General features: G+C 57.6%; 1 protein-coding gene across 3 annotated transcripts in view; it reads right to left on the reverse strand.

Moving 5' to 3' along the window:
* The window catches only part of TMEM184B (transmembrane protein 184B), a 46,958-nt gene that overhangs the window by 2,774 nt on the left and 27,108 nt on the right, over positions 1-17,076 (reverse strand). For 2 of the 3 annotated variants that reach the window (XM_036102224.2, XM_078076622.1), the window contains 6 exons: positions 7,472-7,562; positions 6,889-6,964; positions 4,050-4,141; positions 3,008-3,177; positions 2,425-2,619; positions 471-491 (listed from right to left, as the gene is read on the reverse strand). In XM_036102224.2, the coding sequence (XP_035958117.2) occupies positions 471-491; positions 2,425-2,619; positions 3,008-3,177; positions 4,050-4,141; positions 6,889-6,964; positions 7,472-7,562 (645 nt within the window). The remainder of the gene's footprint in view (positions 1-470; positions 492-2,424; positions 2,620-3,007; positions 3,178-4,049; positions 4,142-6,888; positions 6,965-7,471; positions 7,563-17,076) is intronic. The other variant, XM_036102227.2, reaches the window with a different exon arrangement.

Here is a 17,076-nt window from a genome sequence, read left to right on the forward strand (position 1 = left end):
ACAGTGGGGCTGACCCATAAATCCTCACCAGCTCCCCTCTGAGGCGGCGGAAGCCGCCAGCCCTGATGCACTTCCTCCTAACTTCCCCTCTAAGGAACTCTCCCCGCCACAGGTTCAGCGGGGAGAAGTGGGCTCGGCCCCCAAAACCGAGAGGTAAGGGATAAGCCCAGATCTTCAAATTCAAATCTGGCATGTCCTTTCCACCTTCGTGTTCTCCACCATGGATTTCCCATTAACACGCACTGTGCCCCCAGGACCCAGCAGGGCATATTCCAGAACACTGAGAGACCAGGACGGAAGCAGGCAAACTCTACGGGGGCAGCCCTTGGCAGACAGGGGCTCTGAGCTCTGCTGCCTGGGGGTGCCTGTGAGACAGGAACACAGGAAAGGGGCTAGGGAGAGAGGCATGCCGGTGACGGTGACCACGACTGACGTGCAGGACAGACGTGCAGACCGAGAGCAGAACCTACCGTAAGGGCCGTATGTGGGCACTGCCCGCAGCCAAACCCGGGGCAGAAGCAGGGCGGAGGGGGACAGGGGAGGGGCAGAGAAGCCAGAGAAATAGAGAAGACAAGAGACAGCTGAGTGACACCATCTGCCCACCACTGAGGCCTGCACACCGCACCAGACGCCCTTCCCGCCCCCACCCAGCAGCCCCTGCGGCCCCTCGGGGCCTGGCACCCGGGGCGGGGGGGCACGTCCACCCAGGGATGACTCCTCTCACACTCTCGTCCGGGGGGGACGGGAGAACCACCAGCAGATACCCAGGACGGTGGTCGAGGCCCCACCTCCACATCTAAGTCGGGACCCCAGCACCCCCACTTCTCTTTAGGCTTGGCTGGAATTGCTAAGCCTGTGCCATGTGCTTTATGAACGTCACGACACTTCACAGACAAGGAAATCAAGGCTGGGGGGCAAGGGGGTGTGGTTCCCCGTACAGATCCCCCAGGAAGGGCAGCTGGGGACCCAAGCCCGATTGCAAGGCTGAGGGATTAGTGCGTCCAGCACAGAGGTGGGGTCCTGCCTTTCCCTGGTAGGGCTGGGCTGGGGTCTTTGCTATAGCTGGGTTTCTGGCCACGCTGTTCTTTGCTGGGCTGGTGGTCCAGGACCAGTGGGTGGGAAGATAAAGCCCAGGTGTCCGCTGGGCCTCTGCAGAGCCCCCACGTGCGACATTTTAAACCTCGAGGGTCCAGAAACGGTTCTCTGCTATGGCCCTAGGCTCCAGGCACAAGGGTGACTTTCCTAAGGGCACAGGCTCTGTCGGGAGCAGGTCCAAGGGACATCGCCCTCAACACTGAGTGGGTGCTTGCCAGATCTGGGGACCCAGCGGGAAACGGGTGGGACAGCAGCGAGGCGGCCAGCACTGGGTAGGTGTGCGATCACAAACAGAAGAAGGGGTGCTGACAGCCCTCCGCCAAGTGTGCTGGGAGAACACAGCTGGGCGCACAAGAGCCAGGCGGCCTAGCGGCCTGGAGTGCCGGCCCGTCCAGAAGGGGCCGGCAGGTCTCTTTCAGGCCAGGGAGAGAGCGCCTGAGTAAGAAGGGGAAGGAGCCGAGGGGCCCTGCTGCAGCACCCCACTCCCCAGGGCCTATGGTGGGCCTAGGCGCTAGGCCGGGGAAGTGGGGTTCTCGTCTGTGGCCACATGGAAGGCAGCGGCAGCAGCCTGACTCCTGGGGGGTGGCGTGTTAGAGTAGGAGCGTCCCCTCCCCAGACCCTCCCACCTCCTCACCGGAGAAGTCACTTCAGGCATTCCTGGCCTCCTCTGCCGCCACCCCCCACCATCCCCTCTGCCCAGTAGCAGCCAGAGGCCCGGGGGAGCCGGGAAACCCCCCGCCGCCGCCGTCCAAGCCCAGACCACTCATTGTCGAATCTCGGGGAGGGGGGCCCCCAGACGTGGGACTTGGACTCTCCGGGGCGTCCTAATGTACAACTGGGGTTGCCAACCTCTTCCAACAAAGAGGAAAATGAGCAGCTGTAAAAAGCAAGCTGTTAAAAACGATGCCCATCTGAGTCTGTTTCTTAGAAGGAATCCCAGATATAAAAAGATGGAGAACTTTAGAGCCGAGGGAATTACAGGATAGAATGGAAAGCCGAGTCTGGTGTGAGGAGCCCCAGGAAACCTGTTTACTCTGGGGTCTCTGTCCTGACCTTCCCGCGGGGCTCTCCAGACTCCAGGCCTGCTGCAAGAGTCAGGTAGGCTCAGCTGCTGGGACCTCCCCTACCTCACCCCCCGCAACCTTGTGTTGGGGGCACAGGGCAGGAGAGCCTCGACTTGCGTGGGCCCTTTCCCACCAGCAGGCAGGAGACACCTGTGCTGTCACCACCTGTCGGACACTGGGTGGCAGGAGGGCCCTGGGGCAGGGCCAGGGAGGGCTTCTCCCGCTGGGGTGGGGGTGGGGGGGTCTCCAGGCTGCTGGCTCGTACCTTGCGCATCCAGCCGCTTGTCAGCGTAGACCTTGTAGGTGAAGGCGTGCCGCAGGGCCAGAGCTGCGAAGAACATCTCCACACAGATGATGAAGTCCTGGTAGCCGGCGGCCACAGTGCCCTCGCCCACGGACACGCGGGCCGAGTGGATCTTGGGGATGGCCCCACACTTCTCCAGGATGGCCAGGAGCATGCCTGGAAGAGGAGGCGTGGGCATGTGGCCCTAGACTGGACCCCTATCCTGTTGCCCCTTCCTCATGCAGCAGCCCCCCAAATGCCACCCCCACCAGCAAGGATGGCAGTGGGGTCCATGACTGCTCCGGTAGGGTTGGGATGCCAACACCAAGCTGAGGCCTCTGGGAAACCTCACTCTGCTAGCTCCTTGCTGGACGCCAACACTGGGGGTCCCCTGGGTCCCCCGTCCATGAAGCAGCCCCACAGAAGGTCCCCCATGGCTCTTGTGAAAGGTCCCTGAGGGCCTAGACTTCACGCCCAGGAGGCTCCCGGTGGACAGAGGTCTGGGCTCTAGGCTGGGATGGCCCAGGGACAGCATGGGCCTCACAGGGCCTGGGAAGAGGCTCACCTTGCCAGAAGGAGAGAAAAATGACGGACTTGACCATGAAGAACTTGAGGACGGGGCTGTAGGGGCTAAGCAGGTCCCGGGTGGCAAAGTAGAAAAGGAAGAGGGCGTAGAGGGCCAGGCTGACGGAGATGTTGTAGATGATGGTCACGTAGAGGTAGCCGCTGGTGACACTGTGGGAACGGGGAGTGTTCTCTGGCTTGGACAGAGCCTTCTGAGGGACAAGAGGCCTCCCTCCCGTCTCTGCCCTGCCAGTCTGCCAACCCCCATGGCTCTCAGCAATGCTCCCCAAGCAGTGCTCCACGAGCCACTGAGAAAGGGATCCAAGTGGCCAAGAAGCAGGGGGTGGAGGGGAGGTGTCCGAGGGTGTGCGCCCGCGGTGAAAGTCAGCCCTGCCGCCTCTGCTCTGGTGCCCAGGCTCCTGGTGGGGACACAGACGTGGAAGCCACTAGGACCAGGGGTGGGGAGCTCAGCCCGATGGTCCGGCAACAGGTGTGAGAATAACGTAGAGCATGGCTCTGCTCTTTTCTCTTGAGCCAAGTCATGTCCCCCCTGAGCCCCCGTTTGCTCACCTGCCCCGGCAGGGCTGTCACGCGGGGTGCAGGCGGTATGCGCCGAGTGTCTGCAAGCTCGGGGCCTGGATACACGGTCACTTTCACTAACTCCCAAAACAAAAGGAAATCTACACGGGAGAAGCCTTCTGCCCGGGGACTCAAGACAGGCCTCTCAGGGCTCTGACCTTCTTGCTCCCTGCCCTGGGGGTGGTCACTATCCCTTCTGGGCCCACCCCTGGGGCACCAGTCTGTAGGTGGGGCCAAGTGGGATGGTGGTCACCGCCAGGCTTGGGCCTTGCAACTAAGGGGTGCAAGGAGGCGTGAGGAGGGCCGGGCCGTGCTCGGCCTCCCCTCGGAGTAAGGTCAGGGGCATGGAACCGGTCTGCAGCCACCCCCTTCCCTAAGGCGGGGGCATCAGCCTCTGGGCAGGGCCACCCACTCCCGCGCTGACACTCCTCCCCTCACGCCTGTCGGGGGGACCCTCTGCTTACTCAAAGTCACCATCCCGGTACTTGCCGAAGGCCTGGAGGACCACAGTGCTGACAGCCATGAGTGGCTTCACCACGCAGAACTGCAGGGTGGCCTGGTGGGGGAGAAGGTCAAGAGTCGAGGACGAGCAAAGAAACTGTGTGACAAGCACCTCCTCTGGCCCGCTGGGCCTGTGCTGGATGCTGAGGGGCTGGGGAGAGGGGGCCCGATGTCCTGCCCCGAGGGGACCGCCGTCGGCAGGGAGAGACAGAATCTGTTAGAGGACAGCCGCGCAATGCAGTCATGCGCGCAGACGGAAGGAGGGAGGCAGGCAGGCAGGCAGGCTGGCCGCTGGAGGGGTCAGCAGGAACATGCCAGAGACACAACAGGGACAAGCAGAGGGAGGAGCTCCCACCAAGATCAAGCGGCCAGGAGCAGACGCGGGCAAGGAGGCAGACGCTGGTGATGGATGGCAGCAGGAAGGGGGCCAGGGCCCTGCTCAAAGCCTCCTCCCGTCCTCCTTGTCCACCCCCGGGTCTCACTGGGGCTGGAGGGGACCCCACATCACAGGGCTGAAGAACACAGCAGTGTCTTCTGGAAGCTCTCCCCTCTCTATGTGTTCAATAAGGGCCTCCCCTGGCCCGCTCAGCCACTGGAAGAATTCCTGAACCAGGTTCTCACAGTGCCCTCCAGAGGCTCCAGCAAAGTCAAGGACCACCCAGGGTGCCCATAAAACCAGCAGAAACACCATGCTCTTGAGATCAATACATCTAAGCCACAAGGCCCCTTCTGTGGAGGGGGGAGCAGCTTTAAAAGGCTGAGCCAGTGTGGCTTCAAGTCGGGCAAGGACCCCGGGGCAGAGAAAGTAACCTGTTGAACCCAAAGTTTCTGCCCCACTGGGGACCTGAGTGCAGTTTGTGCGGAGTCCCGGGGGGCCTGAGCTGCGTGGAAGCATGTGTGATGGAGGTAGAGGTGCGATGCTGCCCCCAGCAAACCCCCCCAAACTCCCCGGGCCCACCACCCACCTTGAGGGAGCGGGACCAGTATCTGGGGAGAAGGGAGGAATCGCAATCTGTGCCCCGTGGGCGTTAAGAGCCTGTCAACAGGCTGCTGCCGTCCCGGTCAGTGGGGCGCACAAGAGCCCCCCAACAAAGTACTGTTATAGGTGAGGAAACCGAGGCACAGAGAGGCTGAAGTGGCAGCGGAGTCCACATCAGCAGGCCCCACAGCCTTCAGCCAACCACTGCCCTGGATCGGGTCAGAAATCAGGCGGTGGTTCCCAAGCCGGGCTGGACATCAGAACCACTGCCGGAGCTGTAAACACGACCCGGCACCCAGAGCTCCACGCCAGCCCTTCTTCATCAGGCTGGGGAGGGGGACTTGGCTGACCAGAGAATGCGTACTGTGAACCAGCTCTCCAGGAGATTCGGATCCTGGGGGGGCCCTGGCCCAGGCTTTCTCACTCAGGAGGGCTCTCTCCCGAGGAAAAGGGGTGCAAAGGCTGCTTTTATCCTCTGTCCTCTTACTACCTCTCCTTGCCCCTTCCAGAAGAGCAGCAGGACATCCGAACCCACGGGGCCTGGGAATCATTTATAACCAGGCTACGCAAGCTAGTGATCATGGGATCAAAACTTTGTACATAATACACTCATCAAAGAAGGCAGCGAGTCACAGCCGGGCCCAGGGCGGCTGAAAGGCTGGTAAACAAAGGCTCTGCAAGGCCCCACCCACCCTGACCCCAGCACACTTTTCACTCTTTGCCTCCAGGCCCAGGAGGGAGATTGTGAATGGAGGAACGCCCAAGCGAAGGCAGAGCTGGAAGCAGCCGGCCTGTGGTGTAGACCTGGGTGTAGACCTGGTCTGTCCAGGTAGGTGCTTTGTGCGGGTGCCCACACTGCAGGCAGCGGCCCCGCACAGAAGGGAGTAGAAAGGCCAGCCCCCTGGTGGCCACGGTGATCAGCTGTGGTTTTCATTTCCCCTTGTGACTACTCTTGGTGACGCCGGAGGGGCTGCCAGAGGTCCTGGCACGCGGAGGAGACGGGGCTGAGGTCGACCACCGGCAGGGCGTGGCACGTCAGACTCAGACAAGAGTGGGCTCCGTGCCAGTCTGTGCTGACTGCTTCCCATCCATCACGCCACCCGGGCCTTAAGCCATCCCTCGAGATACGTATCGTTTGGCCTACTTTACAGAAGAGGAAACCAAGTCAGGCTCAGAGAGGTTACATAACTTAGCCAAGGCCACCCGGTCAAGAGGGAAAGCTGAACATCAAACTCCAATGATCAGACACCCAGGCCCAGGCGCTACACCACAACCCCACCCGCCTCCGCCCAGGCTCCTTGAGACCACAGGGGAGGCAGTCGAGGAAACTGGAAGCTGGTGGACTGCCGGCTGGGAAACGGGGAACAGGCCAGAGACTCCGCAGGCCCGTCTTGGCAGCGAGCTTTCATGCAGAAGCCCTCCTGGCCTCTAGCTGCAGCCGACGAGGGGTTTCAAGCTGAGATTCTAGAATCCCCATGCACTTCCTGATTCTCACACACACACACACACATACACACACACCCCAAGACCTGCCTGGCCGAAGTGAGCAAAGGTATGGGAGCACCTCCTGCCCGGGGCTGCCACAGACCCGTTTAGGACACCTGCTGCTGCCCCTTGGAGCACACTCTGCTAATGCACGTGCATGCCTAACAGCGTGGGGAGTGGTGCTCAGGCTTTAGGGTACTTCACGGGATATGGGAACGCCACAAGCGGGGTCCTCCGGGCCCTACGCCCGCCTCTGCCACTGGACGAGCAGGGGCAGCACCCAGGCTCCGGGGCCCTGGCCTGCACCTCTTGACCAGGGCAGGTGCAGGGACACACACCTGCTTGCAGAACCGCAGGAACCCAATGGAGTAAGTCTTTCCCCAGAGGCAGCACGTGCCGTACATACAGCTGGACCTGGAAGAGACAAGCGAAGAAGAGGTTGGTAGGCAGAGAGCCAGGATTCGGGAAAGGTGGGGCTGGGGAGGCCACCTTCCCTCACATCCACACAAGCCTGGGTAGAGCGGACTGGGGCTGGGAAGGGGACACAGATCCCAGGCAGCCTTCACCTGGAGGCCAAGCACTCGGGGAGAGTTTGCTCGTGCAGGGAGGGCATGAGGGAGCAGGGCTCCACCGGCCTGAGGGGCAACAAACCAACTTGCCAAGTACTGAATGGAAAGAGAGCAAGAGGGAGAAACAGGCAGACAGGAAGGGATAGGAAGAAAAAGGAGCAAGAACCGGCGAGGCCGTCCCCAGGTCCCCATGAATGGCGTCCCTCAGGAAGTGAGGAGAGGCATGACAGGGCCTGGTTACGGGCAGAGCCGGTCTGTGTGTCTGGCTGACACCAGGACAGCTCGAAGAACGTCAGTCAGGCCCAGGAAACGGGGTGGTGTGGGAGGGGCTCCGGGGAGACTTCATACTCACTCGATGGGCTTCCCTCTGATCTCCGACATGATGGAACTTTCTCCCCCGAGGTATTCATAGCACAGGCTCAGGAAATTATAGATGACCAGGGCTGTGGAAAATGTCCAGAGAAAACCACTCAAATCAACAGGATGGGTAAACAGATGGTGGAATTCTAAACAGCAATGGGAGTGAAAGCACCACAGTCATGGGGCCTCAGGACGCAAGGACCCGCACAGCGAATATTCCACTTGTCACCAAAATCAGGCAAAGCGAAGTCATATTGTGTAGCACACGCGTACATAGGCGGCTGCTCACACCGTAAAGCAACACAAGGAGGTGGGAAGCACAAAGTTCCGGATCGCATGGGGGCTGGGGCTGGGGCCGGGCTCGCTGGGGGCTGGGGGGGCACATTCTGGGGCTCAGCGGCTACCGGCTTTGTAACTGCTTATTCGTTTCAGGCACTCTTCTCTCTGTGTGTGTGTGTGTGCGTGTGTGTGTGCGTGTTACGGATCGGACTTTTACAACAAAACAGTAAAACATTCTCTAGAGGGATCTCAGTAGAAATCTTCGGCAGGAATGAGACAGGAGAACCTTTGTCCATTCAACCACTTAGAGTGGCAGGTCGGTGCGCACACCACTGGAGGCTCCGGGGGCAGGTACGAAGGTGCACAAAATAGCGCACAAATGTGTGGGGAAGCCGGGCCAGCCCCCTCTGGATGCGGCTCCGTATCAGCACAGACACACAACTCTGCCACAGCGATGGCCAGCACCGAAGTATGTTATAAATACAGCAATCCGCTGTGAGCGGTCTCCCGGGCAAAGGATTTTTGCGGGGTCAGCAAGATGAAGGCTGCGGCCTGCAGGGCGCTGGGAGCACAGGGACATGGGGGAGCAAGGATGGGGAGAGTGGAGAGCAGGAGGAGTGCGGCAGAGGGTGCGGGAGGAAGGGCAGGCTGAGAGCATGGGAACTCAAGAGCGTCCAGCAAAGGAGTGAGGGTCCAAATGGGGTCAGCGGACAGGTAGGGCAAGGGAGGAACCAGAGCCCCTGCAGACAGAGAGCTCCTTCTCATCTGACCCTGCTGTCCCCCTGAAGCACAGAGGCCTTCAAGGCTCCCGGTACAGCCCTGAGCCTGGCATTCAAGATTTTTCCAGAGTGACTTGGCCCCTGCCCACCCCTCACATGGCCTTCCCGGCAACTAGATGCCCCTCTTTCCCAGCAGGTTATGATGCCCCCTCCGTGCTTTTCCCTTTGCTGATCCCACGGCCTGGGGCGCCCTTCCCTCCGTGTCGCTGGTGCCCGTGAATCCCGTGAGACCCCCTGAGAAGTCTCTGGCCCCTACATGGAGGCTGGCACGTTCTCACCCAGGGGATCGCTGACCTGCAGACGCTGTGCGGTGCTTCCTACCCTGGAGCGTGGCTCGCACGATCCCTGACTGCTCTCTCGGGACTGTGGCCCCTGGAAGGGGGCCCACCTCTTCCCCAGAGCACAGCCACAGCACTCGGCACGTACCAGGCACACGATGAACGGGGGACTACCTTGAACTGGAGCGCACACAATCCTACCGACAGAGCTATGGGCGAATGCTGGCCTTCAGCGATTTGGAAAGGAATATTTTTGGGGTGCTGTATACCTCACCTATTACGGGCTCACACCTCCAGCTAGGGTGGGGGGCCCCAGGTAGCACCCTGTACCAACACGGCCCACAGCACCTATCACACTGTGCTGCGACCATCCCCCTACAGACATATAGTAGAGGGTTTGCCCCCGATTAGCTGGGAGCCTCTCTGTGCCTCAGTCTCCCTATCTGTTATATGGGGACAACAGAGGTACCTACCTTGCCAGGGGGGTTGAGTGTGCAAAGTACTCAGAAGAGTGGCTGGTGCCATTTATCTGCTGGTCTTCCTCAGGGGCCACCGTCCCTTGATGGGGCTGACGACCGTGGATGCTGCCTGCCTGGCACGGAAGCAGCTCAGGAAATGGGGGGGCTGCGGCAATCTCCGCTGAGCTCCAAAGCACTCTTCAGTGACAAGAACTTTGGGGCATCGGGGCGGGGGGGGCAGCATCAAGCCAAATCTGATGTCAGCCTGCTGATAACCTTTGTCTAAAACCACACGAGGCCAAGTAGAATGGACGTGCCCATTCCAAGCCGGGTCCAGCTACACTGGCCAGTGGTACTTTCCAAAGACGGCCACACCCTGGGACACTGGCTCCTGTCTGCGGGGACATCGGGTCTTCCTCCCTCCCTTTGCATCGGGGGGACCGGCGTGACCACAGCATAAGTGCTACTCCAACGGGGCGCCTGGGTGGCTCAGTCATTGGGTGTCTGCCTTCGGCTCAGGTCATGATCCTGGAGTTCCGGGATCGAGTCCTGCATCGGGCTCCCTGCTCTGTGGGAAGCCTGCTTCTCCCTCTCCCACTCCCCCTGCTTGTGTTCCCTCTCTCGCTGTCTCTGTCAAATAAATGAATAAAATCTTTAAAAAAAAAAACAAGTGCTGCTCCAAGACATCTGACACTGAGCTTAGAGAAGGCCTCTTTCCTCTGGTTCTTTCTCTTGAGATGCCTGCCCTTGGACGCAGCCCCCATGCGTCAGGGAAGCCCAAGCCAGCCCACGTGGAGAGACTCCCCAGAGTGGCTCGTGCGGGAGGAACTGAGGCCCCCGCTGATGCCAGCAACAAGTGCCAGACGCACGAGCGAACCAGACTTCAGACCCCACCCCCAGCCGAGGGTCCCCCAGCGGAGGCCCAGATAGCAGGGCAGAGGGACGGACTATCCGCACTGTGCCCGGTCCAAATTCCTGGACTGCACTATCCGTGAACAAAAGAAATGGTGTTTTACACTAGTCTGCTTGGGGTGATTATTTATGCAGCCGGAGTAAATGTATACATGCACGTGTGTGGGTGTGTGCCGGTACGTGTATCTACATAACGTGTGTACGTATATACACGTGTGTGTGTTATATGCACATATATAATGTGTGTATGTATATACTTGCATGTGTATGTGATCTAAAACCACTCCTAGAGTTCCCAGGACATGCCATGAGCTCTCACACTCCCTGCTAGCATGTTCTGGTGCCTCTGCTAACTCCCAGGGGCAGGCCCTGCTGAGATGCCACCTCTCCCTTGCCAATCCTCTGTCCACTGCCAGGCTCACTCCACGCACCACGATCCCGCTGTTGATCCGGCCGATCCTTCCCGTACAGGGGGCAGCATCATGAAGCAGGGAAGCCACAGACCCTGGATCCAGATGCCAGGGTGTACGGATGGTGGCTCTACCACCTTGGAGCTGTGTGACCTCAGGCAGGCGTCTTAAGTGCACTGGGCCATGGTTTCCTCACCTATAAGCCAGGGATAACAGCAGCTCCTTCCTTGAGGAAAGGGGGGACGTGGGACTCCTTTGCTAATAAGGCTGAGCTCACACTGAGCTCACAATCCACGGTGCGTTACCTAGTGTTCTTTCCAGACTATAAACTCCTTGCCGGTAGGGACTGAGGCCTACCCCCGACTACCAGAGGGCCTGGCACTTTCACGCAATCAACACAGAAGGAATGAACAGACAGACATAGGCCTTAACTCGGGGTGAGGCTTGGAGAGGCAGGGCAGGCACAAGGCCCGCACTCCGTCCGCGCCCACGGAGCCCACCTATCCGCAGGCTGCGCGGATCAAACACCGGTCCCTAAAGGCAAAACTCTCAAGAGAAGCCACAGGGGCCAAGGTTCATCAGCCCCCTTGTCCGGAACTGCCCTCCCAAGCCAGGCCGTCTTGCAAGCCACGGCCGAGCATCCTTTCCTGTGCCACGACAGACGTCAGCACCCTCCTGAGTTACGGGGCTGAGCACTCTACCCCTATCCAGCTCTGCCTTCAACCGGCCAGGATCATCCCACTGCATCCATCTCAGTTCAAGGTTCTTGACCTTTTCCCAGTGCCTCAGGCCCAGCCGGTCTGTAAGATACCGACTGCTGAGAGTTTCCTTTAAAGAATCGTTAGTGAGTCAATAGCGCATTCTCAGAGAAGGGAGACAAGACAGACTCTCCTTGAGATGACTCAAACAGCCCACATCAGCACCCATTGACCATCTAGACAAATCAATCCCCTCCTAGGAAATTACAGAGCCAGGCAAAACACTATCCCCACCCCAGCAAGGCTGTTTACAACACACAACTCAACACACACTCCGGGAAGAAGCATGAAGACACGCGGCCCCGGGCACGAGAAGAACAGACATGCTGGTTGGAGGCCTGCGGTGGAGTGCAGTTCTTGGCCAGCAGCTTGTTGCCTGACTGCCCCTCTGACCACAGCTCCAGGCTGCTCCTCTGAGAGGCCCCAGAGACACAGAATGACTCTCTGCCTCCCTATGTACTAACCACAGCTTGCGTGCCAGGCTCTGTGCTAGGCCCAGTGGATACATGAGTGACCAAGGGACTCACCAACCAGGCCCTCCGGTCTGGACAGGAGCATCCAGCAGGAGGGAAGGGATGGTCTTTCTCTCTCTCCTGCCCTGGGCAATAGAACTTTCTGTTCCGTTCTAGATACCCAATCTTAAAGATTTATTTATTTATTTATTTTAGAGGGTGGGGAGAAGAGGTGCAGAGGCAAAGAGAGAATCTCAAGCAGATTCCCCACTGAGCACCGAGCCCAATATGGGGCTTGATCCCAGGATCCTGAGATCATGACCTGAGCCAAAGCCAAGAGTCAGATGCTTAGCCGACTGAGCCACCCAGGTACCTCCCCAGATACCAAATCTTTTTTTTTTTTTTTTTTTAAGATTTTATTTATTTGACAGAGAGAGAGGGACAGAGAGGGAACACAAGCAGGGGCAGAGGAAGAGGGAGAAGCAGGCTTCCCGCAGAGCAAGGAGCCCAATGCGGGGCTTGATCCCAGGACCCCGGGATCATGACCTGAGCCAAAGGCAGATGCTCAATGACTGAGCCACCCAGGCGCCCCCCCCCACCCCCCGCAGATACCAAATCTTAAATGGACTAGGAACAAATGCACAAAATCAGGAGCAACAGACCAAGATGGGAGATGAAATGAGCATCGTACTGGAGCCTTGAGGCCTGGAGAAAAGACATTAGGGTCACTCTCTTCATATAAGGGGCACGACCTTATCCAGAGGGTCAGACAGGACCCACCTGGTCCCGGAAGCAGATCCTAGGCCTTCAGCCTAATATAAGAAACAACTGCCAATAGGCCATCTTCAGAGATGAAAGGTAGTGAGCTCTGTGCTGGGGGGAGCATGCAATCAGAGGCCGAGGGGCCTCTTAGCAGACATTATACAGGGGTTCTGAGAGGCTGAGTCTTTACAGGTCCCTTCTGACCCTGAGACTTGAGGCCTTCCTTCCTCACTGGCAGCATCTCTAACCCACAGCTGCCCGGACAGGAGGCTACAGTTCAAGAGGCTGCCGTCCACCCAGCCTCCCACCTGCGCCCCTGCAATGGGCACCCGTAACAGCACAGCCCCGAGGAGCCCCCAGGGTATCAGAAAGGATCCACCAAGAAGTGTGCTCTGGCTGTCCCTGCCAGCAGCTCCCGGGGTCAGGAGTCCTCACAAGCTCCCCGCTACAGGTCAGACGGGCACATCTGTCTGTTCGTTCAATAACCCCTCACTGGACGCCTGGGGTGGGCCACGCTCTGGGTGCAGAACCTCAGTGACCCTGGGTGCAACTGGCCATTCCAAGCTCGCTTCCTCCACGTGCCTTCAGCACCTACAGCTGGCCCCTGGGCCTGGCCTTCTCGGCGCACACAAACACTTTGGTTATCTGGAAAGATGTGGGGCCATTCCACATGGCAGGTAATTCGAGGATGAGCCCAGAAAACTTAATTTTGACTACTTTGGATGGAAATCTTCTGTGCTCAGTCAACAGGGGCCTCAGAACATGCTTCCCCCTCTTTTTCCGGGATCACCAGGGACAGCAGCGGACGCAACGGGCCACAGCCCTGGTGGGCCGGGGGGTCTGCCCTGAGCTGCTTCAATCCCTCCTCCCTCATGGCCTGTCTGCCCTCTCGATCCTCGATCCTGCCTATTGCTGCTTCCTGCCACCCAGATCACTGTTCCTGACACCTCTTCTGATTGGTTTCCTCTCAATACCTTTCTTCATTCGGACGGACTGAGCTCTCGGAAGGGCCAGCTCTGTCAGCGCCGGGGCCAGTGGAGGCACCCCGGCCTTTGGGTCTCGTGCGGCCCTGTGTCTGTGACCCTCAGCTGGGTTCCATTTATCCCGGCTTGTCCTCTCTCTCTGCCTTGGAAGATGCTTCACTTTGGGCCAGATTCCAGGCAGCAAGTCTTGTCCAAAATCTGAAGCGGGGTGAAGGCAGCCTCCTTCTTTAACTGTTTCATGTAAACTCTCCCTTCGTAGCCAGAGCTCATGCTCTTCCATGGGAGGATGCCGGCCTGCCCTCCTCCGCCCGACCCGACATGAGCCATTCTGGTGACCCAGAGACCCAGGGCTGCGTCTGGCCTCTGACAGGGACACTCTAGGTAATCTTAAGTTTCTTAGCCTACTCACATTCTTTTTTTCACGAGTACATAGTGGGGATGATAATACATCCACCAGCTACCTGGGAGATGAGAATGAGCTAACAGTAAGGAAAAATATGCGGAAAAGCAAACCCCACACAAACAGTATTCACAACACGGTGCCTGTGTGAAGCCACAGTTCAGTCGGTCTCCCTCCTCTGAACTCCGGCTCTCTGTAACCCCCTGACCACAGAGCTCCCTGGGGCTGTCTCAGAGATGTCTCTAGGGGCTACCCCTCGTCCTGAGCACCATCAGACGCTCCCTGCATGCAGGTGGCTCGATCGGCCCTTCTCCGTCTACCTGCCCCGATGGCTCATCCTCGCGCCATGTGGATTACAGCCCTTGTCAGATGGTAGAAATGGGACCCTGGGTGAGCCGCTTACTTCTCTGAGACTCAGCCCCCTCCTTAGAAGACAGCACTCCTGCCACCAAAAGGCAGGGTTTAGTACTACTCGCTACCCTCCTTCCCTGCTGAAAGGTGAACAAATGGGGGGGATGGGCACAAACCTTTGCACACAAGGGGGACAGCACCAGGGGCAGCAGACCAGAGATGCTGACCATAGCTCTGGAAGATGCAGTGTGGTCACTGACCCAGGGAACGGGGGGAGCCAACGAGAACCCTGGGAAACCCCAAAACCAGACGCACCAGGCAGTCCTGAGGGCTGAGGGTGTGAACGGGAACCTCAGCTCCAAGTCTCCACGCGGAGCTACCGGGTTTTCACTCTCAAGACAGTTGAGACAGTTCTGTCCTCAGAGAACATGGCTCAGCTGAGGGCAATGAGGACATGTGCACAAAGTGGACGAGGCCTGAATGCAAAGGGCGGGTCCCTTGCCCCATCCGCTCCCTCAACTCAGCCTGCCCAGCTTTTGCCTCCCAGGCTGGAGATGAGAACATTATTCTCCGGGGAAACAGGCCCAGAATCAAAAGGTCCTCATTTGGTGCCTGCCCCTATCACTGCATAAACTGGCAGGGTCACATCACATGCCCCGTCACCCAGATGGGAGGCCCAGCAGTTTTGAGCCCCATTCTTAAACACAAAAATAGCCAAGGACACTAGACATTTGAGGAGAGCTTCCGACACAAAGGTCAAAGACCAAAGCCAACAGACGAAAGGAGCTCAGGAGGCAGAGATAATGCAGGGAGCAGAAAACTGTAATTAGCATCCCCAGAAAGAGAAGAGGAGATACTCTACCCAATACCAAGAACGGGGGCTCAAAACAAAAAAGGACAGGGAAGAGGTCCTGACATTCTACAACATGATAAAACAAAAAACAAAAACGAAAGACCTTCGATACAGAAGCTCAAGGGTAAAGATTTAAAAAAATAAATAAAGCTCCTGGAAAGCAGAGCAAAAAAAGAGCTGGAAAATTATAAAGAAAATGTGAGGCTCCATCCAGAAGTGCAACATCCTACAACAGGAATTCCAGAATGGCAGGATAAAGTGGAGGGGAAGAAATTATGGAAGAAACATATAAGAAAATTTCCCAGAACCTCAGGACAAAGGATCAGACTCTAGCAGACTTTCCCAAAACAACACTGGAAGCTAGAAGACAGGGGAAAACATGCCTTCAAAATTCAGAGGGAGGATGATTTCCAACTTAGAACTGGATTCCCATCAAACTCCAAATAGGATAATATAGTAAAAATATTTGCAGGTAATTTTCAGATTGAAAAAAAAAAAAAAAAACAACCCAGAACTCTCATGCTTGCTTTTTGCCATGAAGCTCCTGGAAGATATGGACTGACCAAAAAGGGAGAGCAAACCACAGACGAGGAAAAAAACGGCATCCAGGGAACAGGTGATTCAGCACAAGAGAGGTAAGCAGGCGTCCCAGGATGATGGTGAGGAGAAGACCAAGAGGCCAGAAAGCAGCCAGACCAGAGCAGGAAGACCAGGGCTCGGGGGAGACCCAGAGCTAACAGATACGCCCATGTGTCTGACGGCGCGGAGAAGGGTTTCTCTCTTCTAGTCAATTAAAGCATTTGGGAATAAATTAATGATAGATACACAGAAAGCAGAGCGAACCCAAAAGCAAGGTAAGCAATAACCAGAGGAAAACAAAAAGTTACACAGGGAAATGTCGGCCTGGGACACTACAGGGCTCAGCTCTGATCAGTATTTACAGACAGGTCATAATGCAAACACTGAACACAGATTGAGAAAAATTGTGGTCTAGTCACAATGAAAAGATGAAGAGAGAATTCTGTGTGTGTGTGTGTGTGTGTGTGTGTGTGTGTGTGTGTATGGGGTTGGGGGGAAGATACCTAAGTCAAAGCTTTCTACAACTGGAGGTCACTATGGAACCCTATCTGAAATTGAAAAATCGAGAACCAAGAGTATAAGCATATTTTTAGGTTATTCTAGGGAAAAAAAAAAGTTTAAAGAGTTGAAAATACAATGAACTTGGGAGTGAGGAAGAGTTAGGGCGATTTTGTGTTTCAACTGTGTGCACTAGTACCTGAATGAGAGTAAAATTTAGTTGTAATTTCGTCAAAGAGAAAAACAAATGCTTGCGCGGCGCCCAGCGAGAGCCCGGCTGCCCGGCTCTGCAATCGGGGTCTTCCAGCACAGCCTGGCTCCTGATCTCCCTTCTGCCCTTCCCGGGTCTTGGGACACCAAGAAGGAAGGGTGGGGTGGGTTGGGAGGGGAATGAAGGGGGGGCTCTTTTTTAATTTTAAGGGAAGACCCTCCATCCCCAACTCTGCAGGGGCAGGTCCTGCAGATGAAAGGACAAGGGGAGGGGGTCCCAGATGCTGAGCAGAGCTGCAGAAAAGGGCGAGGCGAGGGCCAAGCCCACCAACTCAGACACGAAAAGCTGGTGAACTCTGGGGCAGCCTGAACTCCCCCGCAGCTGCTGTGCTGTTTGTAAACTCCCTGGGAGAGGCGGAGAGGCCAGGGGATAACAGTGTTGCTAGGAGACATGCTTAGCAGGGAGGCAGACTTCTTACCAGGACCTCTAAGTGGACCAAGAGGAAGGCTGGGATAGGCGGGGCCTGAACAGAGGCTTCTGGAGTGGGGGGACCCAGCCAACCATCTGCTGCCGCCTCTGGGGCACAGAGTGAGGATAGTACAGACCGTGCCCCACTTTGCCAGGCACCCCGGTC

Source organism: Halichoerus grypus, chromosome 6 (assembly GCF_964656455.1).
Source record: "Halichoerus grypus chromosome 6, mHalGry1.hap1.1, whole genome shotgun sequence".
NCBI classification, from domain to species: domain Eukaryota; kingdom Metazoa; phylum Chordata; class Mammalia; order Carnivora; family Phocidae; genus Halichoerus; species Halichoerus grypus.